The 25,775-nt window shown below is 36.7% G+C and overlaps 1 protein-coding gene across 5 annotated transcripts in view; it reads right to left on the reverse strand.

The window, feature by feature from the left end:
* ERC2 (ELKS/RAB6-interacting/CAST family member 2) overlaps positions 1–25,775 on the reverse strand; it is a 405,766-nt gene that overhangs the window by 370,348 nt on the left and 9,643 nt on the right. For all 5 annotated transcript variants that reach the window (XM_031058194.1, XM_031058193.1, XM_014307629.2 and 2 more), the window contains exon 2: positions 22,013–22,812. In XM_031058194.1, the coding sequence (XP_030914054.1) occupies positions 22,013–22,669 (657 nt within the window). In that variant the 5' untranslated portion in view covers positions 22,670–22,812. The remainder of the gene's footprint in view (positions 1–22,012; positions 22,813–25,775) is intronic.

Below are 25,775 nucleotides of genomic sequence, written 5' to 3' on the forward strand. Positions count from 1 at the left end.
TAAGTTCAGAGCAAAGAGTTCAGTAATTTCTCCCTTGGGTAACCTGAAAAGACCCCAAGGACCTGGTGTGAGACCTCTCTTTAGTTAAATGTGCTAAGTCTAACCAAGAACTTCAGAATAAATCCTAATAATCAAGCATCTTACTCAGACTTATTGTGCAACTTCATTTGTATACTCTTCTATACTAAATCCTCTTTTCAAAGTTTCTTCAAAATGAAACTGTGCTGGAAGTTATCACAACAGCAAAAGATTGATAACTACATGCCTGCCTACAAAATAAAGTATGCTCATAGTTTTTATTGTATTAAATTCAATTGTATGAGACAAAATACCAGCAGGCTGTTATTACTGATGTACAGATACATTTTTCTGTCCTGAAGAAAATTCAATGCAAGCATCTGATAAAACCATTCAATAAATAAATCTATGCACTGTAGACAGTTATAAATAATACTCAAATGTAGCATGCTTCCACCAGCCAGAACTCAAATTTCATTTCAGCAAAAATAATGCAAGTGTTTGCAATAGCTTCAGCTAATTAGACTTCTCAGCACATTGATGGTTTTCCTGGCTCTTACTCTGGGAAGCAGTAAAATTGAAATTTTCATGATATACAAAAGAAACATCAAAATGTGCTTACTTAAAAGTTACAGGAAAAGGAAGCACTTTTAGACTTTTGGTTTTAAACTTTACAACCTTTTTGACAGTCTTCATCCCTCTGAACTCCGATTTATTTTCTTAGTTTAAACTTATATGGTAAAATGGAACCATTTCTAGTAGTTTATATCTGGTGCCTTGGATTTTGAGAGCTTTCCAAACTAAATGGCACCCACTTAAAAGGAAGTTTTGTCTCTAAAGGTCAGACTAGTCTTGATCAGATGGTAAACCTCAACACTTCTGTTGTCCCTAATGTAATGTTGCCTTTACTAAACACAAATGCATTGTCTCCTAAAATATCCTGTAATGAATCTATGTGGAGTTTTGATATTATGCCTTTATTTGATAGAATTTGATCTATCCTGTTGAGAGATCAACATTCTACAGTGTTTGAACAGCTTTTGTGAAGTGAGTTACCACAACCTGCCTGTGAACAAGAGTGTCTGCTCTAGGTTTGCCCACAATTAATTTAAGTTCACGGTGGGCATGGTTCCAGATGGAGGTGTCCTTCTGGCACTTGCCCCCCTGATTTGGAGACAGATTCCCTGGGTGAGACAACCAAGGATGAAAGAATGTCTGGAACACAGACTGATGTATTTGCCTGGATGATGTCATTATTTATGATGAGAGCACCCTGCTCTTATTAAGGGAGGGGTTTGGAATACAAAGCAGGTCCACACAGGTAATTCATCTTTTAAACTTCTAGGGAGAAGTAGAGTATGAATGCAGTTCAAACACAAGTTGAGTGCTGTATTTTACAGAAAAGATTGTAATTGAATGATTTAGTGAATGTCTTACAAATCAAGAAAAAAAAAAGAACAAAAACCCCAAAACCTTCCTGGATGATGGGTCTCAGTTGCTAACCTAGCAATTAAGTTTAAATAACTGGAACAACTGAAATACCAGTAACCTGAGATGAACTGGGAAAGCATAGCCCCAACTCACTGTTAGGTGATAATAGCGCAAAAGAGAAGCCATCACAAAGTTTTACCCCTGGCTACAAAAGTATTTAGTTTCCCAATACAGATCAAAAAGCACAAGAGCCCAAAAAATAAATCAAGGGTCAAAGCAGAAGTCTCAGCTATTCTCAAAAAATGGTCCAGATGCAATATAAGAAATTAAATCATTATTATAAAGCTTGGGGTTTTGTATTTTCTACTTTATTGTGTCAATCAGCACAGCAGCTACACTGTGGAATGTGTGCATGTATAAAAAAAGCACATATAATGGAAATCTTTTAAGCACATCAGAATTCAGACCTCTTTAGATAACAAATCAAGGACCTCTTGGTACTCCTAAGGGGATATCTCCTAAGGGGTTTTCTATAATGGCCTCATTTTTACCCATTAAAACATACATATCAAAAAATGGCATTTTAGTCTATTCAATGCAGAGCCTTAACTCCACTCTTTGGTAAATGCTCTTAACAATAGAGATGAGCTCCCTTTTACTTGCTTTCTATAAAATTATCTCTGACCTAAAGGTACTACAGAACACCTACAATAATATTATAATGCAAACTTCATATGTTCATAAATCTAAAGTTGAATCATTGCTTTTAGCATAGAATCAACTTATACAGAAAAACTGTATTGAAAACACCACCAAGAACACAGATCATTGATGGGTGTCAAGTTTTGCCCATGTGAATAAGGTTTTGTGCCCTTATTCAAACACAAGACTTCACAGAATTTAACTCAGTTATACAGGAAATTCCTAGAGTTATAGTGGTACCAATCCTACTAGCCCTTCTTTTAATATTATTTTAGTAAAAATTACAGAAGTGCAATATCTTGTATATATGAAACTGGAAGGCATGTATTGAACAAGTTATTTTACTCATATATGAAAGTAATGTGGGTGCTTCACAAATTACTGTGACACAGATCACAAAATTAAGACAGAACAAGAAAAATCATTATGCTGATGACATTATTTAACATGTTTCTAATCTGCTATTTCAATATATTTGCACTTCCTAATACACAAAGGGCTAATCTCTATAGAATAACTCAAAACTAAATTCTCATTTCTGTGGAGCTTTCTAGGCTCTTTGGGGCTCTAGAGGGAAAGCTGTGGACATTTCCTTGCTTTTACAGGCGGAAAATGTCCTGAAGACTTCACAAAAGATTCTTATTTTCAGACAAATTCAGACACCTTAGAATTTTCCACAGAAATCCACAGTGCCTTCATTTCTCACCAGTGGATCAGTTTGCAATAAATACCAAACCACTATTTTTCACTTCTTTTTAATTCCAGGTAGAAAGTGACAAAATACTTTACCAATAAATATACACTGTAGTTCAAGTAATGCCTACATGTAAACCTTAAAAGTAACACATTCGCATCCATTTTCTACCCTTTGCTATGGTAAAATAATTGGAGGCTGCCAGAAACAGCAGGGAAATCTCAGCACATAAAAGCCATATAGGCCTTCTAAACTCCATTATATCCCCAAGAACACCTAGGGAAGGTATTAGTGTGGGATACATGTACATTTGATAAATTCTTCACCTAAAAGCCTGCTCCCTCTTGCAAAAATAATTATACCAGCTTTTGAGGGCATTTGAGGCCCATTTCAGGTCTTCCCAATTGCCAAAAAAGCATGCAGAAAAAAGTCCAAAAATACCCCCATTGTTAATGATTATAATACAGTAAACTATGCTAAAGGTAGTTCCTCTGAATGAATCAAATATAAAATTGGGGCTTTCCCCAACCCTTGAAAAAAGAAATCAAATTTATTTTTTTTTAGTACACACTTAGTCTTGCATGCCTCATGGTTTTATTATAGAAAACAAGTGCACAGTAACATACGGTACATCTGTTTCATATTTTGTCTTTCTGCTGTCGTGCTGTTTCTCTCAACATTCAGTAACACACACTTCTGTTGGCTCATAATAATTATTTTTAAGCTGCATATGAAACACAGCCCACCTCCACTGTCACTCCAGGGACATGATATTCCTCCCTCCTTCCCTCCTCCTACAAATGCAGAGTGGAATATAAAGATAGCAGAACCAAAACTAAGACAAGAGAAACCAGGAGTCCTTATCAAACACTTTACATTCCTTCACTTCCAGAAGTTTGGTTTTGCAAACACTCCTACACTGTAATTCACAGAGGAAGTGGTGGCAACGGAAAGGAGATGGTACCAGCAGAAATAATAGTTAAAACTCATTTAAGCAAACCCTAATACTTGCCCAAATCTGTACAAAGACATATTCTCCAAGTGAATAGGCAACCTCAGGCACAACAGCCATGTGGAAACATCTGTGAGGCAAAAAGCAGGACAAGAGCTGGGAGAGAGCACTGAGAAAAGAATGGTGAAGAACTGAAACCAGGAACATGGCATGTGGCAAAAGACACAAGGGGGGAAAATGGAGGATGAGAAGAGGTATTATCTGTAGGGTAAACTGTTAGGTTGAAGCTGAGAAATAATAAACCTGGCAGCCAAGAATGTGTAATCTGTAGAAAAATTGGACCCAGAAAGGGGCAATGAAAGCACAACAGGGGAGGTGAGATGGGAGCAGTGAACATGCAAATAGTCAAGATAACTTGGAGCACAACATCATGGAGAGAATTTTTTACACCTGTATACATAGAGAATAGCCTGTGTCTCAAAAAAGAGAAGATATGGGGAAAAGATAGAGACAAACCAAAAGTAGCAATCTTTTGTCAATCTGATATTGGAAGTTGATGGTGCTGGCATTGCATCAAAAATGCAGCAATAAATATAACAAAAAAATAATCTTAATTTGTCAAAAATTTGCCTCCAGTCTGTCCAAGAGAATCTAAATACTTCTTAGCATCTGTCTGTTCCTATGGGCTTTAAGTCACACTTCACAATGGGACACTGATTGGCAAACGTGAATGCCACTTTGTTAAACAAATAAACATGCAATAAAAATAATACAGCACTGTTGCTGAAATGCCAACTTTAATTGCAGGACTTCAAGCCTCCCCATTTCTTTGGGAAGCAGATGGTAGTTTTGCTGGAAAGCAAAGGACTGGAGGTAGTTGGATTTGGCACATTGAAACTTGGCACCAGAATTTGAAAAGGTTCCATTTCAATTTTGTCACAGGGAAAGATGAATCTATGAATTAGGTCATAAACAGTGAAGTAGAAGCTAAAGGAGCTTTTAACTCTCCAGCCACTTCACCATTAAAGAGTCTGAATAGTTTCCCTTTATTACACACTTTACAGTATGCTGTAAATACCATAAATTAATAAATGATTGCAGCTCTAACCTGAGGCTCTCTTACTGTTTTTCTTCCCTATTCTTTGTGCATAACCACCAAAATAACTGCATCTTAATAAAAAGTTGGCATGCGTATATTAAAAAAAAAGCATATTATTCTCATCAAGAAAGGTGTTTCAGGCACATGTTGAGCAAATACAGTATTATTTACTGGAGGAAAAGAGTTTTTAGACATTCATTGATTCAACTGATAACACTGACATGAGATTATCTATCATATTTCATATTTCAAAAGAACATATGGCTTTCAGTAGATTCTTTTATGAACTGGCCTGCTGACAAAAAAAAGCTTTCCAGATATGCCATTAGCACAACACTAAACTGAAATTCCAACACACCAACATAACAACATCAATATGCTTCCTGGCTGTATGGAAAGTCCTTTTTACACAAAGATATATGTGTTTATAAATATCTAATCAGAAAATACCAATTCCAATGAAATTGTTTCTACGGGATGATTCAGGATTTCAGCAGAAAGGGTACAGTAGAATATTTAAAGAAAGCTATAGAAAGGAAAAATCAGGGGAAAAAAATGATTTTTACAGATACTATTTCAGAAAGTTTTATTTTTCACTCATAAAAAGAGAACTAGGTCATACTTTCTCAGTATTTTAATAGCAAGTAAACAGGGAATTACTGATATACAAAATACAATTAATTACCAACTTCCTTCATCCTGGTTACTTCACAGTCCCGAAGACATAGCAGTGTAAGGCTATAGGGTGTGTATAGCATCACTTTTTCAAAACTTATGTTTTACTTTAAGGATGGGATTTTGCAAGACCTTAAAAGAATTTCACAGCATGAATTCAATAGCTAAATTTAGCGAGATCTGCTCCCAATTTCCCCAGGCATTTTTCACAACCTTCCTTCAAAGCATTAAGTACAAGCTTGCACAAACTAACTTTAAAAAGAACACTCTTCTCTATCTCAAGAAAAGATATATGAAAATACATTGCTTATCTCAAAAGTGGAATTGTTTGGGTAACATTCACTCCAATTCAAGGAAGGAAAAAAAAACAAGAGTCCTCATACATCCCTGTTTCCTGCATGTGTCAAGACTATGTTCCCATTCCAGATGTACTCAGAAGTTCCCCTCCTATCTGCTACTAGATTTGGGGTTTTTCCTTATTAAAGTACAAGCAGCAGCATTTACCAAAGAGAAACCACAAAAACACATATTTACAATTTTTCAATTCCCTCTCATTTTTATTACCATGTATTTATATTTCCACCAATATTTTTATTCCATAGCCCTCATCTCTCATTCAGTGCTGACAGACATGTTATTCCTTAACCATATAAGTATTTATACCACAAACTTCAGTGCACAGTAAGGAGGATATAAACAGTCTCAGGGCAGAGTAAATTCAATTATAGCCAGGCAGCTAAAATGTAACACAGCAGACCTAATGAAAATCTTTCATTTCTCATTTAAATTTTTCAAAGTAAACATTTCTGCAAGCATGTTATGAACATTTTTTAATTTTGACAACCTGAAAATGACCAGTAAATACTTTTTTTTATTTTAGATGGGTCATATCCTGCCAATTTTTTTTTTTGTAAGCTACTGCCTTCTTTTTGCCATGGCTTCAAAATACCCAGAGGATGTCAAAACGAAGCAGACAAAATCCAGCCCTCTCAGTGAAGCCACCTCCACAGATGACACAAGCCCTGAGCTGACACTCAGCTGCTGCTGCAGGGCTCAGGGCTGGCAGCAGCTGCCAGCTCTGCCCCTCACCCTCCAGCACAGCCTTGGCCACCACAGTGTCTCAGCCACCAGAGGCACCAGCCAAGCACCCAGGTGCTCACAGCACAGCAGAGCTGGCAGCTGGGAGGTGACAAAAGTTCAGGTGATAAAATTTCTTAGTGGTAGACATGACCTCACCCAAGAGAGACTGGTTGCGACCAAGGGATTTGACCCATCAAATACACACTTCTTTCTCCACCTAATGAAATGTTCAAATGAACCTTCTAGTATTACTCTAATATGTTGGAAAAAGTCAGTTTTGTACACGTTAAAAAATAAATCAAACGGAATTAATATTTTGTAAAAAGAAAGATAAGTATGCAAGATATAAAGCTAAATTTGCAGAACCATCCCCTATTTCATGCTATAGAAGGAATTACTCTAGGGATTAATTTATGTTCTTATTCACAACCGTTTTTCTAATACAGTCATTAAATTCTGTTTTATGAATCACTGTTCTCATCTGGGCTAAAGCAATTAAGTTCTCAAGACAGAACAGTAGGTGTGCTGCTGCTAATTAATACTCCCCTGAGGTGAGCCTAGAGTTTGCCTATATCTCCAGTACACCTGAGGTTGGCATTAATCAAGATAACAATTCTTTCCTGGCATCTCTCTGAAGGAACAAACTGGGCATTTAGGATCAAATTTCTTTCCTTAACCTCCCCCCTCCCCAACAGGCTCTCCCTGCTCTAGTCTGAGATGTGGTGCTACCCTGACTTGTAACCAGAATTTCACCCACAAACTGCAGTGCTTCCTACCTAATCCACCTTAGGGAATCCATACAACACGATTTTAGCAATTTCAGCTGACTACTCAATTGGTAAAATCTGGTAACACAGGAAAAAACCAGCCCGTACATCTGGCACTAAATACAACACCTAAGACATAAGGAAGATATTTCTGAGTTCATACCAAGCCCCACAAGTGCAGTTCTGGCTGTTTCTGTATGTCAGCTATATTTTTCCTCCCTTCTAATACCTTATTATCCAATTGCTCCACTGACAAAACAGAAACAAACAAACAAAAAAAAACCAACAAACAAACAAAAAAAACAACTTGTTTGAATACTTTACTATTTCAGCCTCTGCCATGAAGCAGAAGAAATTCCTCTTTTTTGTTCTTCCTACAAGTGGTTGGTGAGTTTTTTTATAAAAAAACATTTTGGTTGTGCTTCAAAAAGAGTTCTACATTTTCCAGTTATGCTATTGATGGATGTACTGTATGTAAATACAGACAATTTCTGTTTCTCCTGTTGTTTTAAATTTGTTATGTTAGTTTATTCTTATTGTGTGTGAAGCTCTATTTCTGTGTGCATAGTTACGAAGGTGTACTAACAAAGAAAGTTTCTAATCCTTTTCTGTTATATTAACAGCCAGAAAATACTAACTGTCCTAATTTTTATGTCTTAAGATTTTGCTTTAGTTCATTAATTCAAAGTTCTCAGGAAAAATTTGCAACTTTTAAAAACATTACGAAGCACACTTAGACAAAATTTGAAAATCTTGGAAGTTTCAATAAAAGTTCTTCCATCTCATAACAGTTTATGGAATAAAAGAGATATGCTACACAAGGTGGGGCGAATCAAACATAAACAAAAACAACCCAAGCCCCTGAGACTGCTATTTTCCCAGAACAGGGGAAGCAGTCAGTCTTGAAAGGACTTTTGTGTGTCAAGATATTTTTAGTCTCACAAAGAAGGATGCTGGAATTGCCAGAGGCTGCCAACAATCTAATGGAAGCAAAGAACACTACAGAGATCTAAGAGTCAATGTGAAACTGGATTTCAATAAATTGACTTCTGTAAAGTGCTTTCATACTTCTATGGTACTCTGAGGAATGTCAGAAGAAATATCTCATTACACTGGTCCACTTCAGTGCAAATAATGTCACTCAGTCTTAAACATATTCACATTTCAGTTTACAAAACAGGTGCTCACCATGAAAAGTCACAGAGATGCTGCAAGGGCAATGAAAAGGCATCCCACATGCCAGACACAACGTGCTAGGTGCCAGCACCTACCCCAGACATTTGTGCATTTTTTGTATTCACAATAATTCTATTATCAAGGGAAAAGATACTTATGCTCAGGAATACCTGAGAAGTTAGTCAAGGTACACCAAGAGCATAGAAAAGATAGTCTCCACTTAGAACATTACTCTGCAGATTCCAGATCATCAATTACAAGTGGAAAAAAAAAAAGTCAAATTAAATTCACAGTAAGGAATCTGATAGACCAAAAAGAAAGCCTTTCCTGTATCCCTTTAGGCATAATCACTGTTCTGATGTCCTACTGATATGAAACCTTCAAGTTTATATTTTAGTAATCAATTACTATAAAGAGATAAATTTCAATACAGGATAATATTAGCAAAAGGTTAATGAGAATATTTATTTAGTAAAACTTACAGCGGTCTTAAAGGTCAGGTTTAGGTTTAGTTTTGGTAAGATTTAATCATGAAATCCCTTACAGCACAGCAAGAAATCATGCAACTAAAATAGTGAGAACCAGTCTGAGCTGATGGAAAGCTGCTATGGTATTTCACACCCAAAAAATCAAAGCCTCAGTCACTAAAGTATAAAAATACTTTTTCGTGATTGACGAAGGCAAATTAAGTTATTTGGTGGCAGAGATCCATTTTCAAAAGCAATGCAGGAATTAAATTCATATGCTGAGATGCTATGAAACCTTTGCCAATAGGGTTTCTGAACATCAAGTTTTACACTAGATCCAAGAGGCTAAATCCAAAAAAGAATGTATTTATCCAGTGAGTATTTCCAGATGCCCAGACAGGACAGATCATGAACTCCTTCAGTTGCTGTACAGAGGGTTTTTGTTTCTGAAATTAAACCTCCACAATTTACTTCTCAAATACAGACACTTCTAAAGCATTTGTTCCTTAAATACTCAGCACACTACAGCTAAATTATTTTAAAGATTCTGTACAAAAAACTGAACACTCCACTTCCAACAGGAAACATTGCTAAGGCCTCTTGGTTTGCTGCGTCATTCAGGTTTTGCCCAACTTAAAGGAAACTGTAAACCAAAATAGAATAGCTCTACCAAATTCATTAGATTGTGTTTGGACTATTTGTTTCATTACTTAGATACTAGATAGTTAGATTAAAAGAGTAAACTGCTGAAGCAAAAGAAGCCACATGAAAAACAGTAGAAAATAGAAAGGCATTAAAAGAAAAAGCCATAACATCTCAACAACAGAGATTGATCAGGAGAGTTACTTCATATACAAGAATTATCAATTTAACATGTAAAGTTCAACAATGTAGCTATGCACAGAATTTAAAAATACTCCTTTTTTTCATCTAAAAACTTGATGTCTGATTGAGTGCTTAAATCACCTGTGTCCATCTGGAAATTTACACTATAAGCGGCAAGTTCAACAGCTTGAACTGATAGTCTTTGTTTTCCCTTATTCCTTTATTAAAGAAAGTAAATTCACTCAGAAGAACTTGTTGCAGACTATCAGGATGTTCCTCTTCCCTGAACTGTGAAGAGAGCAGGATGAACCCACTTTATAATGGTCATTATAAAGGTTTAGCAATATCTACAAACTCTTTCTTGTGTCCACATCCATGCTCCCAACTGACAGCGAGTTTCAGTTCAACTGCAGGTCCTGCAGCACAGCCCTTCCCTCCAGGGCCTCACTCCTGGGCAGGCAACATGGGAAAAGGGAAGGACAAACCCAGGGGAACAGGGAACTTTGCCTTTTCTCCTGCCTCCTCACATCTCAGCTTTTTATCCTCTCACACGTGGATGATGCCTGCTACAGTGAAACAGAAGGGAGCACTGCTTTTAAGGATCACACAATGCAGAGCATTGATGAAGAGTAAAGAGTTACTTTTGAATTTGGGAAGAGGAGGTGAGTAGCCACACTGTCCTTGAGAATTACTACCTCAAGACACAGCAGACTTTCAATTTAAGAGTCAAAGAAAATGCATAGTCAAAGCTGAACAGCACAGCAGAGGAGAGGGCAATAACAGTGAACGTGCAAGATGTGTAAATGGTATAAATAAGGAGTTTATACAAATTGACTCACTCTTCTTAATCACACATAATCCTGCCAGTAGCCTTTTGCGAGCTGAATTAAAAACAAAAACAGCAGCAAGTCTCATTATGTGTTTTCCTGAATTTTCTACCATCTGGCAAAAATGAGTTAATCAATAAAATGAAAGGAAAATCATAGCAAAATAGAGTTACTATAGTTTTTGCAGTAAAAACTGTTTGGTTTTGCACATTTTAGAATTCCTCATCCGTTAAGATTATTATTAAAAACAAATGATTACTTAATTCTACAAAAAAAAATGTAGGATGAAAGTAGGTCTTGAAGGGTGAAGTTTGTTGTAGACACTATTAAGCCAGGATTAGGGAAAAAAAACCAAACCAGAAAAACTAACATATTTCCACAGTAGTAGGAAAAGATTGACCTTAATTAAGACACTGAAAAAAAAATAAACCACAACCCTTCAGATCATATACAGATAGAATTTAAAAATATATATTCATGGACATTTGAAAATAAAGTGTCCAGGGCAAAAACCAAACACACTATTAGAGCTAAAACACACTACTGACCTGCCAAAGAGAGAGTAATTCAATGGCAAATTGTGTTGTTCACTGCACTGAGTATCATCAGTATCCAACACTGTCATGAAGCAGAAATGCAAGTGTGAAACACCTGCAGTACCCCAACTGTGACACTGACTTAGGAAAAACAGCAGAAGAACGTGAGCAATTGTCGGTTGGAACAGAAATAAAGTGATTTTGGAAGTGGTGGGGAGAAAGGTGGGGGGAAAGGCACCTGCACAAAATAATTTTAGAAGTTGGGACCAATTTAGTAAGAAGCAAAGGTGTCTTCCTATACCCAAACTACTCTACTGTTTTGAGTGGCTTTTAATTAAGATATATTAAAATACCTGAAATATCAATAATGCAACACTGTAACAAAATCTGCCATAAAATATTTACATTAATACTTCAATTAGTTAATGGCACTAATTTTTTTATCAATTTTATTTCCAAATTATCTCAAATTAAGCTTTTGGACTATCAAATAAAGAGTAGATTCTACCTCACATGTTTGGAAACAATTCAACTGGACACAGTTGGGAAATGAACATCTAGAAAAACTTGGGAACAAAATTTGGTTTTCAAATAAAGTTTCCAACTGGCTTGAGTTACCATTTTCTTCTGAGACCACTGTGACATGTAAAAAAGGAGACCCTCTAGACAAAACAACTAGGAAAAATATATTCCTAAAGATAATTTCATTTTCTTGTAAATCTGCATAATCTTTCCTCCAATACTTGATTCTATGTTTAGCCATCAAGGCACAGGGAGGCAATGCTTTATACAAGACCTGAACTGGATAATGGCCTTGCCCTATTTAACACAGGACCACTGGTGCCTTCAATTCATGTTTTATTGTTACATCTATATAGGTCTTTAAGAAAAAAAAATCTCTTCTCTAAAATGTTACTCACAAATACTTTTCCTTGGAGTTTGCCTGACTGGCACTGCTTGTTAATTCTGCAGTCCTGCAGCCAGGACAGTGCAGTGCATTCAGGTGGAAAAGTCTATCACCAGTGTCCTCATCTAATTGCTCAAATTCTCATTCTGACAGTTCTCCCTCTTCAGGGGATGAGTTGCCTGAACAGGATGAAGAATGCCTGGTTTTGCCTTCTTCAGCAACCTCTGTGTTTTCTACTCCTTAGCTCTCTCCTCCCTTCCTTTACTGCACCAGGGAATCCGAAGACAAAAATATCTCTCAAGTGTAAGGAAAGTAGCAGATCGTTCATACACAATTATGCAGCTCATTCATTCCCTTATTTCAACCAAACTAAGAATGTACAAGTTATGTTATAAATAGAAAAATATATTAAAAATAAATATACTAAAATAACAATAATATAAAATATAAAATGAAAATAAATTTTATCTACCAGAGGGTGACATAGGAAGTAATGGTTGTTCACCAGTGATGAAAAAACATGCCAAATCACTCTTGCTAGCAAAACTTACACCAGCATACAACCCAATCTTCTTCTGAAAACAAGTTTTTAGGAAGATTATTGTAGTATCATTCTAGTGGTATATTGTAATTTTCATTACAATATTACAAGTGTTAATTATCAGAAATATTAAAGGTTGTGGGTTTATTTTGGATTTTTCACAATATATATTAAAACAGATAAGACAATATAATACATATCTAAATGTATTCATGTTCACATTGTGGTAAATAGGTATGATTCGCACTTATAAAATTGAAACAGAAATTAATATTGATACAGTAATTAATATTTGGAAATAATAAAACAGTTAAAAAGTTGAAATACCAAAAAGGAAAGGGAGAGGAGGGGCTCCACCCCCCACCCCCTTCCCTGCAGATGTTCAAGGACAGGAGGAAAAAGCAAGAGATAACGGTTACTAAAAATTAACAAAAATAAAGGGAAAATCTGGTTGGGTCCCAGGAAAATGCCAATTATAAGAGATTTATTGCTTTGATACTAAAATGTAGTAATATGTTAGTTTTGGCTTGCATGGTACGGGCTTGGTGCACATGCGTAACCCGAAGGTGAATTAAAGGACAAAAGAGGAAGAGGAGAGCCTTGGTCATGGACGACCCCCAAAGACTTGTGTGACCACCAAAATGAGTGGTGGAGCATGCACGGTAAAGGTGGTGATGAGGGCAGAGGTAGAAGTGCGATGAATCAAAAATGGGAGGAGATGACACTGACACATGGTTTATAAGGGGGGAATCTTCACTTGGCAAGCTCGTACGTGAGGTGGCAAGGGTCCAAGAGCCCTGCACTCCGTACCCCGCGGTTATCTTTTGCTTATGCGCTATTATTTGAACCAAATTATCCCTTATTTTTAACCAAATTATATTGTCAATATATATTTTCTAAACTATTCAATTAAAATTGCTGCTACCTCAAATATTGTTTGGTTTTTTATGATGGGATAATTGGGCAAACAGAACAACATCAAACTCACTATAAACCTCAGTAATTTTTCAATAGGTAGCACATACTCCATAGCCCAGAGAGCTGTGCTGACAATAAGGTACATTTCCAGAATGATGTGGAAAGAATTTTGGCTTCCAAATAAAGGGTAACTGGAAATTTTGATTTCCCCCAAGATACAGCTTAGTTTCTGTCACTCAGGTAAGAAATTTAGTGACCACTGAATGCAAAATAGTCTGATTATCACAACTTATGTATAATTTCTTAATCTACACATGTGCATAATTACATATAGACCTGAATAGAGCAGCAGGCTTTTATTACAGAGATGTTGATTGCAAACAGTGATTCCTCAAGTTTGGATTGACACATTTTATTTATGCTTTGGTTTATCATTATTTAAATATAACCCACTAGTTCATCTCCACCTTCCAGAGCACCCAAATATTATACCACAATAATCAGGCATTTTTTCGCTGAATTAGTTAAGACCATTCTTATGCTTAACCAGTAACTAGGTACCTGGAAGTTAATGTCAGACACAAGAAAAAGTTCATACTAACAGGACTATTCTTTCAGCCTTTCTACCTACACATTCCAAAAGCTATGTCCATTTACACAGCTGAAATCAGAATACAGAGAAAAAAATCTAATTTTCAAAGCACAGCTCCCTGCCTCTTTCTGTGATTCTCCCAATTTAAATGCAGGCTTTTGCAGTGAGACTTGTACTGTATACAATTAATGCTGTAGTCAATTAAATGGAAACTTGAGTGAGTTCCAAAATCAGCCCCTTGTTTTAGGGGTTGCTGCTCCTCTGAAGCTGCACCCCAGCTTGTGTTTATGCTTTTCCTGTAGGTTCTGCTGACCTTGGCTTTTCTTCTACAGCAATATCTGTGATTAGGCCTCACCCTCTCATTCAATTATAGATGAGAATGGAATACAGACCTTACAAGACCCTAGAATTCTGTGCATCTCCAACACTGAAATATTCACATTGATTTGCCTCAAGATTTTGCTTTTGGCAAACCTATCATTTATTCATTTTCCTTCAAGATAAAAAGAGTATTTACATGAAATCTACTGCTTTCTTTTAACATGTGTTTTGTTAGCTTTTTTGTCATCTTCCAACACCAAGAGTAATAGCAATAACTATCCTGTGGCAGATGCTTAAGGAAATTCAGAAAGTAAATACTTTCCCCATCCCACAGGCCAAATATTCTAAAATTAGTAGATTCAAAAGACTTATTTGCTCCTGCCACAAGCAATCCAATTTGAACCAAAGTTATTCCTTATAAAATATGCCAAGGGTTCCTGAATCCTGATTTCTTTACCGCCTCAGCTGACAGATACTCCAACAATAAATTCAAGTAACAAATATTATCTCGCAGCTGACAGCTTTAACAAGTGACTCACTAGCACCAGGGACTACACAGTTCCATAGTCAAGAATGCCAGACACCTTCACCAGAGGAAATGACAAACAGCCCAAATCTGACCCTGCGTGGCATTAACCAAGCAGAACTCCCAGACATGCAAAAACTCAGAAAATTGAATCAATGACCAACAGGTTAAGTCACCATCACAACATTGCCCTTACCCTGACAACAATCTGAAACGCATCTTATGAATCCAGGAATATAACAGAAAAGAGAAAGGTTAGGAAGTGTCAGGCAAGTTTATCTTTAAATTATATACATATATAAAATAAATAAATATAATGCTTTGCAGCACAGTCAAAAGGGTTGTGTTTCTCAGAAACAGCCCAGAGGAGGAGTTCTGTACTGCAGGCTAATTGAGTGTGGCATAATCAATTGCCTGTTAGATGATTTGGGGACAATTTTCAAAAAAATACAAGATGAAGGACCAAAGGAAGGAAAACATCTGAAATTTTACTAATAAAGACTAAAAATGTAAAATGAGAAAGAAATTACTCTTTTTCCAGTACTTCTTTCCTGTTCCAAATAAAGCAGTACTCTTTCAGTTGACAGCTAAACAGGGTGCATTCTAAAGACTACAACCCATGGTCCTTATCTTTTTCGAAATACTGAGGACAACAGAACAAAACCACAAACTACTTTCCTCAGATCTCTTTATGCCTCAAAAATGCCCAAAAGGGTGTAACTTATTATTACTATCCTTTCCAATTTACCACTAACATGTGATACAGTTTTCATACAGCTTAAACTATTAGTTTCTATTTTTTCATGTATACATGAATACTACTATCTAAATTAGAATAGTACCAAAAAGCTTCAGCTTCCACAGTCACATTCCTATTATTAATTTTTCTAGCTCAATACTTACCAAGATTTTTGAGACGGAGGGTCTCAAAAGGTTAAGAGTAACTAAATTCCCTCATTCACCCTCAAGCACTTTCAGGATATTACTCCATCAAAATTTCCTTGTTTATCTGTAGTATCCTGGCCCCCTCCTTATGAAATTCTACTCCCCACCAGAGCCAGGAGCCTTTGCTCCTCATCAGTAACAACAACAGAAGGCAACACAGCCTTCAGGCCCAGCTTATTCACCGTTCCTCACCCATTACACACCATTCCTCCTCAGCAGAACAGTCCTGCTGTGTCAGCCGCTTCCCATTTCACAGCCATTATTGTTGTGAATGTAACATAAAATCCACTGATTTCATTCTGCTTTGCTATTCAGATAATGACCATTTGACCTATTCCATGTGGTTAAATGCTTAAGCACTTTGCTGCATTTAATAAACAAAGTAAAGAAGAATATTTTGCACTTACCTAAATTGCCATCAGTGGACATGAGTTTAAATGAAGAAAAGAGTGGAAACATGCAAAATAAAGTTAAAATCAACAAGTATGCATGCAGCTCAAGACAAATATTTTTTTAAAAGCTGAAGAAAGCAGAAAACAACAGTACAGGGAAAAACAGAAAACAAGGTGAATGGGTGTGATGAACCTACTGGCTTTACAGAATCATCCTAAAACACCTTAAGAAGCTTTCACTGGTTGTAAATACTGTATTAAAATTTGATGTTGGAAGTATTTTTTCTTGAAGAGACTAATTTAGTAAAAATACAGCAAATTTCTTTTTTAAGATTATTAATATGAACACATACCTCAGGTAGTATAGTAAACCACAAGCACAACATTTCCATTCCTCAGCTTTGAGTTGTGTAACCATGTACTTCATTAATATTCACAATAAGCTTCAAAATCCCTGCTGTTTCAGACATTTACACAATAAGATGGGCTGAAAAATATTTATACCCAAAAATCCTCCTCTGGCCACAACTGGTATTAACAAACAATGAAAGGTCCTTTCCAACCAGTAATCAAGTGCATACTTTCACCCATTAAGGAAAGCAATATCCATCTATAAACTCACACTAAATACCCAAGTGCTGGCAACTGCCTGCATATTCCACTACAATGAGCCTACAAGAACTTCAAAGGGCATAAACAAAATATCTAAAAAAAACCTGATTTTTTTTTAATAATGTATACCTTAGCCTAATCAATATTTTATTAGGAACATATTTTAATTAGCACAGAGAAGGGAAATGTAATTTCAGAATATTTTTCAGTATATTTTCTCTTATTGTTCTATTTAGATACTTGTCATGAATCAAAGTGAAAATGAAGACCACATTGTGAAATAACATTGAGTAGCTACTCACAGTTCTAAATTCATGAATACACATTCCCTTCTGTACTGATTATTTTATCAGCTCTCTTGTGCTAATTGCAGCATTTGAGTTATTCACATTGCTACAGATGGACAAAAGTTACTTGGAGAAACTATTTCAAGAAATTTTTTTATTCAGAACTATAAACCTCAGAGGAACTGCTCACTATCCTTTTTATCTTCTCTCCATCTCATTAATCAGAAGTAAATTCCTGCAGTATCAGGATAGGAACTAAACTTCAAAAGATCAAAATCCGTAATGTGTTCTCAAAGAACACATTAAGTCAATTAAAATCACCTGGGTTTTTTTAAGGGAAAAAAGGATCATGCTCATCCTTTTATTTCCAATATAACCATGCCATGCCTGTAAAAGTGCCACTGTTCATAGCACACAGTGTCCATTTTGTATTAATTATGTATTAAATAATTACATTTTCAAGTAAATAAAAGTGGCTTATTTTGTGCAACAGGACTTAATAAGCATTTTAAAAAATATCACAGTGATTCAGTTTTTGCAATGCCATAAAAGCAGCACATAAACTGATAAACATTAATGTATTGTATTAGAAGCAGCTAATCCAAAGCAATAAATTAGTTTTCCCTCTTGGCAGGCAACAACTTTGGAAATGAATATTGCTGAATAATGTCTTGTGTCTTCCCAGCACTTCCCACCTCATGGCCTTTTGCTGTCCACTGAAACCTTCTGCACTAACTCTCCTGTACATTACACATTATTAGAAGCTTCTAATCAAGCCAGATGAGAGACAATTACTATCTACCTAGAGGGAAAAAAGCAAAATCTCTGTTTGAGACACTGTAAATGGATAACTCCAAGACGAAGAACTACTTTAAATAGTTAAAAACATGCAGAGTACTTCCTGCCCCTATGTATACCAACACATATATAAAATAATTCCAGTTATGCTGTGAGAAAATATCACAAAGAACATGAAGAACAAAAGCCAACTAAATGTGGGCTGTGATATCAAAGTACAGTGCTGCAAGCATACACTTTCAGAAATATAACAATTTTCAAAAGAAAAACAGGAATGTCCAAGTTGCTGTCCATAAACTTCCTCATGGATCCCCTTTTGCTTCCAAAAGGTTTAATTTCATCAATTTTCCTGTTGAAACTGATCCTACTATTTCAAACTAATTCATTTATTTGGCAAATTTATTTTAATTTATAATCCTATTTTCCAGGATGGTTTTAAGCCTTCCCAATCTTGCCATTATCTGGATACATAACACATCCATCCTTTAGGACACTGAAGAAAGCCTCAAGCACATGACAGATCCCTAGCACATGACTGATAATTACACTTTGACACAGGCTTCCAATCAAATACTTCTCCCTGTAGTAGCCACTCCCTGTCATATGCTTCCCACCAACTCACTAAAGGGAAATCTTTTGAGACAAATTTTTCTTAACATCAATATATTGTTACTGTTTTTCCATCATGCATAAAGGGTGTTTTCCTGTCATCCAAGAAAAATCAGATGTCTTTGACATGATTTTTGATAAATCCATATTGCATTGTTAGTGTATTTTTTTCATTTCTCTCTATATATTTAGAAATAGCTGGTGATTTTTTAAAAGACAGCTTCCAAATAATTCTTTGGGTTTTGCAATATTTATTCAGAAACCACTATAAAAATATGAAACACATTTCACTCATTCTCTCATTTCACTTCTTTTCTGGCAGGTAGATTTGCCCTTCTCCAGTCTCCTAAGAGCTCCCAAACTTTGTTAGGAGACCCAGAAATCCAGGCAGGGTCACTTCCATCATGGACAGCCAAAGTGAAAACACTTTTTAGTGTTCCAGTGTGAAAAAACTCTATTTTTAACAAAGTTTTATAAGCCAGTAAACCTCAGACACAAAAGGACAGACTGACCACTTTAGGACAGATGTCATAGAGCACATCACCTTTTTTGTTCTTTAAAATTACAGCTTTTTGATGATTCTAATTTAAATTAGTTGTTTGAAAGAATCAATAGTCTCCTGAATAAGAATGACAAACAAGCTGACACAGCCAGCTTGGGCTTCCAAAGCCATTCCTTCAGAAAGGCTCCTCTCCAAATGCTTACAAGAAAAGTGAGCAGCAATTACGTAAGAGAATGGGTCCTTTTATACACAAATATTTGATTACAAGAGAGGAAATAGCAGAAACACATAGTTGACTCCTAAAACCAACAGAAGGTCCCTGGAGTTTTGCTGGGACCTGTGGCTGGGCTTTGTGCTGACTGACACTTCCTGAGCAGCCCAAAGAACAGGGTGATCAGTAAGATGACTAATTTTCCTCATGGTGTTTGGCTATGCCGGGCAGTAAAGACAAAAGCCAACTGCAAAGAAGAATTTTATAAGACTAAGCAAATAGTCAGAGGCTGGCAGATGAAATTCAAGGAGACAAAAGTGACACACAAGTGAAAATAATCCTACCTTTAAGCATAACAAGCTGGGATCTAAACTGCTTAGAATGAATGGCGAGGGTTTTTTCAGCTATAATAAATGTTTCCATTAAGATATTAGCTTAGTGCTCAGTAGCAGCAAAAATAAAGGCATCCAAAACTGGAAAGAACAAACTAATTGTTGGGAATTTCTGTGAGAGACATACAGAATAAAAGGGCAAACACTACAACATCAACACCACTCGTTTTACACCTTATCAAAAACATAAGATGTTTTGGTCCCCTTGCCTCAAAAAAAAATCCCAAACATTTAACAGGTCTGAAAAACATCATGTTACTGTTTCACAGGGAATTATCACACGTGGTAAGATGCTGCTGCCTGGAAAAGAGCTGAGGGAGGGATGTGATGATGGCACTGTAAAGTCCTAAGTGGCACTGAGACTGGCACCAGACATCAATTATTTATTGCTTCTTTCACTACAAGGAGCAGGAAATCCTTGCAAAAGCAGCCAAAGCCTAGTGCAAAACCAAATGCAAACAGTGGTTCCTCACAGGTATGTTAGGCCATAAGAGCCTGTGGACACTGGCATTTTAAACAGGCCCAAAAGTAACTGGTTGAATTTAAAGTTCATTGAATTATTAAGCACAAAGAAACAGCAGCTGGATCACAAGGAGCACTTGCTGGGGATATCATTATGTACTTGGCCTCTCCTGTGAATGTTTGGACATTTAGCAATGGAATAGAGCTACCCAATGTCTGTGTATTATGGAGGGAGGATTCATGTTAAATATACACATAGAACAAAATACATTGCTTTTGTCAGGTTTGCTGTTACAAGAAAGTAAGAGAGTTTGTCAAAAAGATACAACATGAATGAACTCATAACTGAGTTACTAGTTTACTTTCCCTCAAGATAAGCAAAACTAGATTTTAGGGGGAAAAACCAAAACAGAATTGTCACTGGTGTGTGACAAAGTCTCTAAACACCAGATTCAAATTCCAAAAGTCAGTATAAGATATTAATGTGACATTTCCATAAGAAACACATCAGAGTCTATTAGAATCATTCTCCCTTTAAGGTGACACCAACTACCACAATTAAAGTATCTAACCAACAAAGTTTTTGAAAAACAGAACCTCCACCATGCATCTTTTTGTTAATGTTGGTTCTAGCAGCATCTTAGTGCATCTGCTATAAATAAATAATCAGCAACTACTATTGTCAGTCTGGATACAAAAGTTATACAAGACAGTAATAAATTAATTCATTGCACTGAATTCCTGATGACAGCCCAGCCAGTTTCCCACTGAAGTGACTGGTAACTGACTTGCCAACTCTGTAGATATTTAGGTTCATGACATGCCTAAAGGTGGAAAGTTTGTTGAGAAGCTCTAATTGATCACAAACTTGGAAGTAAATTAAAAATCTCAGTTGTTGCTGCCTGCCAGCAAAGAAGTTTAGATTTGGAATCTGGAAGTGAGAGAAACACACGACTGTATTTTTGTCTGGAGAAAGTTAACAGATGGTCTAAAAAGGAGCAGCTTTAAAATAAGACCAGAAGCCAAAAAGTGTGTGGAGAAAGGAAGGATAATTTTTTTTATCTATTCTGTGCTGCTGTTTCGCATAGCTTTGTGTATATATATAGCTGTATATTTGATATAGCAGTCTCGGAGTCTAACTTCATCGATTTATTCATCCAGACTAACATATTTGAATCTTTTTGCAACTTCAGGAAAATAATGTTACAATGTGAATAGAAGTATTTGAAATACCTATTTACAAGATACTCATTTACTACCATGCAGGTCTCTGAAATGTTATTGAAAACTTCATTCTGTAATGCAGAAGTACAGAAAGCTGAATATGAGGATTTACCATCTTTTAAAACTGTTAACTCCCTGTACAGCTTAAACAAAATATGCCTCTGGATATTTATTTTCACTTTTTCAAAAGTGGCTCATTTACCTCTTCAGAAAATGTTGCCAAGACAACTTTTAGACAGTTACAAAAAAACCCTAGAGAAAGTTTCAAACATCAGAGAAAGGGTAACAACAATTATTTTATCCATCTAAAATGTGAAGGGATGTTGCATGAAGGAAATTATAACCTGCATTTGGATTCTTATTAGTGTGTTTTCCTGCAGTTTAGCAGTCAGAAGCAGATATAACAAGACATAAAATTCTTGTGGCAAATATCAAACTCGTGACAGCACTGGATACAGTACCAAAAGCAAAACATCAAATGCTTGGTTGTAAATCAACACAAAGAAGCTTTCATAATTACTTACCTGATTTTCTTCATGGGAAACTCTCATCTGTTCTTTAAGAACTGACATTCTGGCTGCTTCTTCTTTCCTCAAGACTCTCTCTTTCTTTAGCTCAGGACTCCAGAAAGTTTTGATGCTGTTCATAGAGGACCCCAGCTTGCTGTCCTTAATGTCGAGCTCTTTTCTGAGAAGGTCATTCTCCCTCTGTAGATCCTTAAGCTGAGCCTGCAGATCTAACATGGTGCTATCCCTAACCTGTCTCAGCATGGAAGGAACCTGGTGGTGGTGGTGGTGTGAGGATGTGGTCAGCCCTCCGTGCTGGTCAGCGTAAGAAAGGACATCTGTGTGTGACAGTCCAGCAGAAGCGATATTGGGGCTGCTCCCCATGGCCGTGACTCGGCCACCATACACAGCTCGATTTGTAGCCCTTCCAAGAGTCATTGTGCCCTTTGGGAAAGTAGTAGAAGCTACACCCTCGTGGTCACTCAGGTACATTGGTCCAGATGTTGCATAGGCTGCATTAAGGGACTGGATATTCTCCATGGACAACGTCTTCCCTGCCCCCCCTCCTCCCCCGCTGCTGGTTCTCCTGTGGCCCAGGCGGGGGGACCTTGGCAAGCGGGGGGACCTGGAGGGACTTCCTTCCAAGTTGCTGATTGTTCTTGCACTTCCATACATTTTTCTTCTACTTTGAGGTACTATTTAGTAAGAAACTAGTAACACTAAAGTTGAATGTTAAATTAAGAATTCTGGCTAGAAATACTGGCAGTTTCACCGCATTCTTCCAGTAGGCAAAATCTGGTTTTCCTCCCAAGACACACCTGAAATAAAAAAATCATAAAATTAAGTTTTCATTTTGGAAAATAAATTTACAAGTAATCACCATATATCAGGAAAATCAACTTCCCAGAGTAATAAAATAAAATCTGCTATACATTTTATATTTAGGATGATTAGTTAAAAATGCATTTTCAAACTAATTTCAATCAAAATTAAACTCCTCACTCATTTCTTGCTAGAAAACTTCAAGCTAAAGCATGTCAAACTAAGTTGGAATGAACAACATGGGCCCAGTACAATAACATACCATACCTTACCTTGTCACTTAAATGACTGACAATATGAAATTTATATAAAGAAAAATATTTATTATTGTCATAAAGAACTACCCTCTTAAAGCCTCCAGAATTCAGTCCCAAGGCACACAGATATAAAGGAATCCTGTTGATTTACTTTTTCAATTTTTGGCATTTTAACATCACTGTCCAAATCTGCCTCTCTTCAGTTGTCATGCAGCATTCAAGGGACAACCCACAGTTTGTTCCCTCACAAGACCCTGTGCAGCTTTTCTGCTGTCTCAACTTCAACATATTGACCAATAAAAAAAAATAATTCTCATCTAATTCTCAAGTGCCAGCCATCCTCAAGCCCTCTGAGAAATCCATCCTTGTATCTTTATAGTTGCCTGAAACAGTTCCATAGCTCCTTCATAGACAAACCTCCCATAAGACCAGAACTGAAGATCACTTTCCTTCCACTGGCTCCTGGTAGATCCTGAGCAAAAGCAACAACAAATCTTCGGAATTGACAGAATTCACCCCACCCTCTTGCTCACTCAATTAAAAAAACACAAACTAAACAAAACCAACACCCCATAAAAAACACTACACTCTGGTGTGGTGAAAAAACTATACTGCTAGCAGGAAATGCCAGTGTCAATTCAAATTGCACACAATAAAATATTTTTAGGTACAGCAGATATGATACATGGCCAGGTGGTGGGGTTGGGTATAAATGTGTTCATCCTCAGAAGCAGAGGTACAGAATATTTTATCTTATATCATGTCCATACTGTTTTTCCTTTTCAGTGTGACAAATCAGTACATTTCTTGCTTAGAGTCACTTAATAACTTATTTAGCCTTTTGTTTATGTCTCTGATATGTATTTTTAGGTACTTGTTTTGCCCTTTCGAGTTATTAGTTGTGGTCTCTCTTTTCTCAACTTGTGTGAATTTTTGGAAGTTCTTATATCAGAGAACACTTATCTTGCTTAGCACTCCAGTGCTTACCACTGAGCTCTACTGAAAAAAGGATCCTCATTCCTTATCCAATGGGAGGCTAACTTCTCACTGAACTTCCTAAACAATGCTCCAATGCTGATTGAACATTGTAACTTCCGTAAGCTTGGGAAAATTCTGAAAGCAACAGGAAAAGAGAAGCAAAGCACCACCAACCAGTGTTATTCCCTCCACAGCATTTTCAATTTCTTTTTTTTCCCTAGGAGTATTCTAATCAAAACAGAGACCTCTGTGTTGTGAACACAAACACACTGATAATATGCTTGATTTTCTTACTTTAACAGGCTATTAAGGACAGGTCACAGACCAAAAGCTGAAAACCCTGGCTTTACAAATGAAAATGGAGAAACCTTAAGAATTCTTTTAGCTTGTTACCTTCTACAACCTGAATTATACAAACTGGCTTTCCTGCAAACACCTCAGAAAAAGGCAAGCACACAAAAATATGCTTTTTCAATGTGTGCACTTCTTAAGGATAAAACTGGATCCTTCCTTTATGGCTGTGGAGTCTCAGACACAGTAGAAGCCAGACACCACTGCTTTATGAAAGAGGAAGGAAAAAGCACCTACATCATTTTCTGCTCTTTACTGCTTCTACATGGAGCCTTCCTAGCTTCAGGAAGATTTACTGTGTGTCTCAACACATCAGGAATTGGAGACATGAAGAAGCAATACCAGCCTCAGGACCTCAACAATTTCCACACAGATCATCATCTACTGTCTGGAGAAAAAGAGAGAGGAGAGATCCCATCTTCCCACAGAACCAGCTGACAGAGCCATCCCAGGTGAAATATAGACAGTTCTATTTTGAAAGGTAAATTTATTTTATATTGCTATTTTAATTGGACAGGGAGGAAAGGAATACTAATACCCTCAAGTAATAATTCTTTACTAAAGCTGTAGGTGTTGCAGTAGCCAGGACAAAGGAGTCACAAAGGTCATATCCCCCTAAAGCCTCCTCTGAGAAAAAAAAGTCACCCAGCTTCACTCAGTCTGGTAGGGACAGACTGCAGACCCACTACACACATTTTCCTATAAGAGCTGAGTTCTAAAATCCCAATCAGCTTACTACTAGAAAAAAACCCAGATGCTCACCTGCTTGGCTCAGTATTTTAAAGAAGTTCCTTTAATGCACATGATGTAGAATTAACCATTATAATCACGAGTTTATTATTCTGCATTGCAAACAAAACTGTATTTTATGTGGATCCTTTTAGGATCCAGAAAATTAAGCATGCATTCTCAGCTGGAGGCAAGAGGGCAGGCACTAGACACTTTGCCCCATGTTCTCATCAGCCTTGAAAACCCCAGCAGACCTGATACCATTCATGCCAAAGTGCCCTCAACACCTGTTTGAACTTCAGCTTGCCCCATTCTCCCCATTCCTGCCCCACCTGATCTGCATTCTGCACACAGCAACATCACAGGCTCACATTACCCACATGGCTCAAGTCTGACAAGTCACTTTGTCTTTTAGCTTTCTATTTTTTGAGAAACCTGGAGCATAGGATTCTGATATGGATGCTACTAGAAGATCTCACTCAATTTAGTTTCCAAATCCTTACTTCTACATTTAACATAATTACAGAGTTTGCTTGCAATACTGTATCCACGGTACCCCATAAGCTCTGATTTTCACTGGTTACACGCTCTTACATGCTGAGGGATGATTTAGGCTTTTAGTGTCCCCTCCTGTGGCCTGAATC

Source organism: Geospiza fortis, unplaced genomic scaffold, assembly GCF_000277835.1.
Source record: "Geospiza fortis unplaced genomic scaffold, GeoFor_1.0 scaffold78, whole genome shotgun sequence".
Classification (NCBI taxonomy): domain Eukaryota; kingdom Metazoa; phylum Chordata; class Aves; order Passeriformes; family Thraupidae; genus Geospiza; species Geospiza fortis.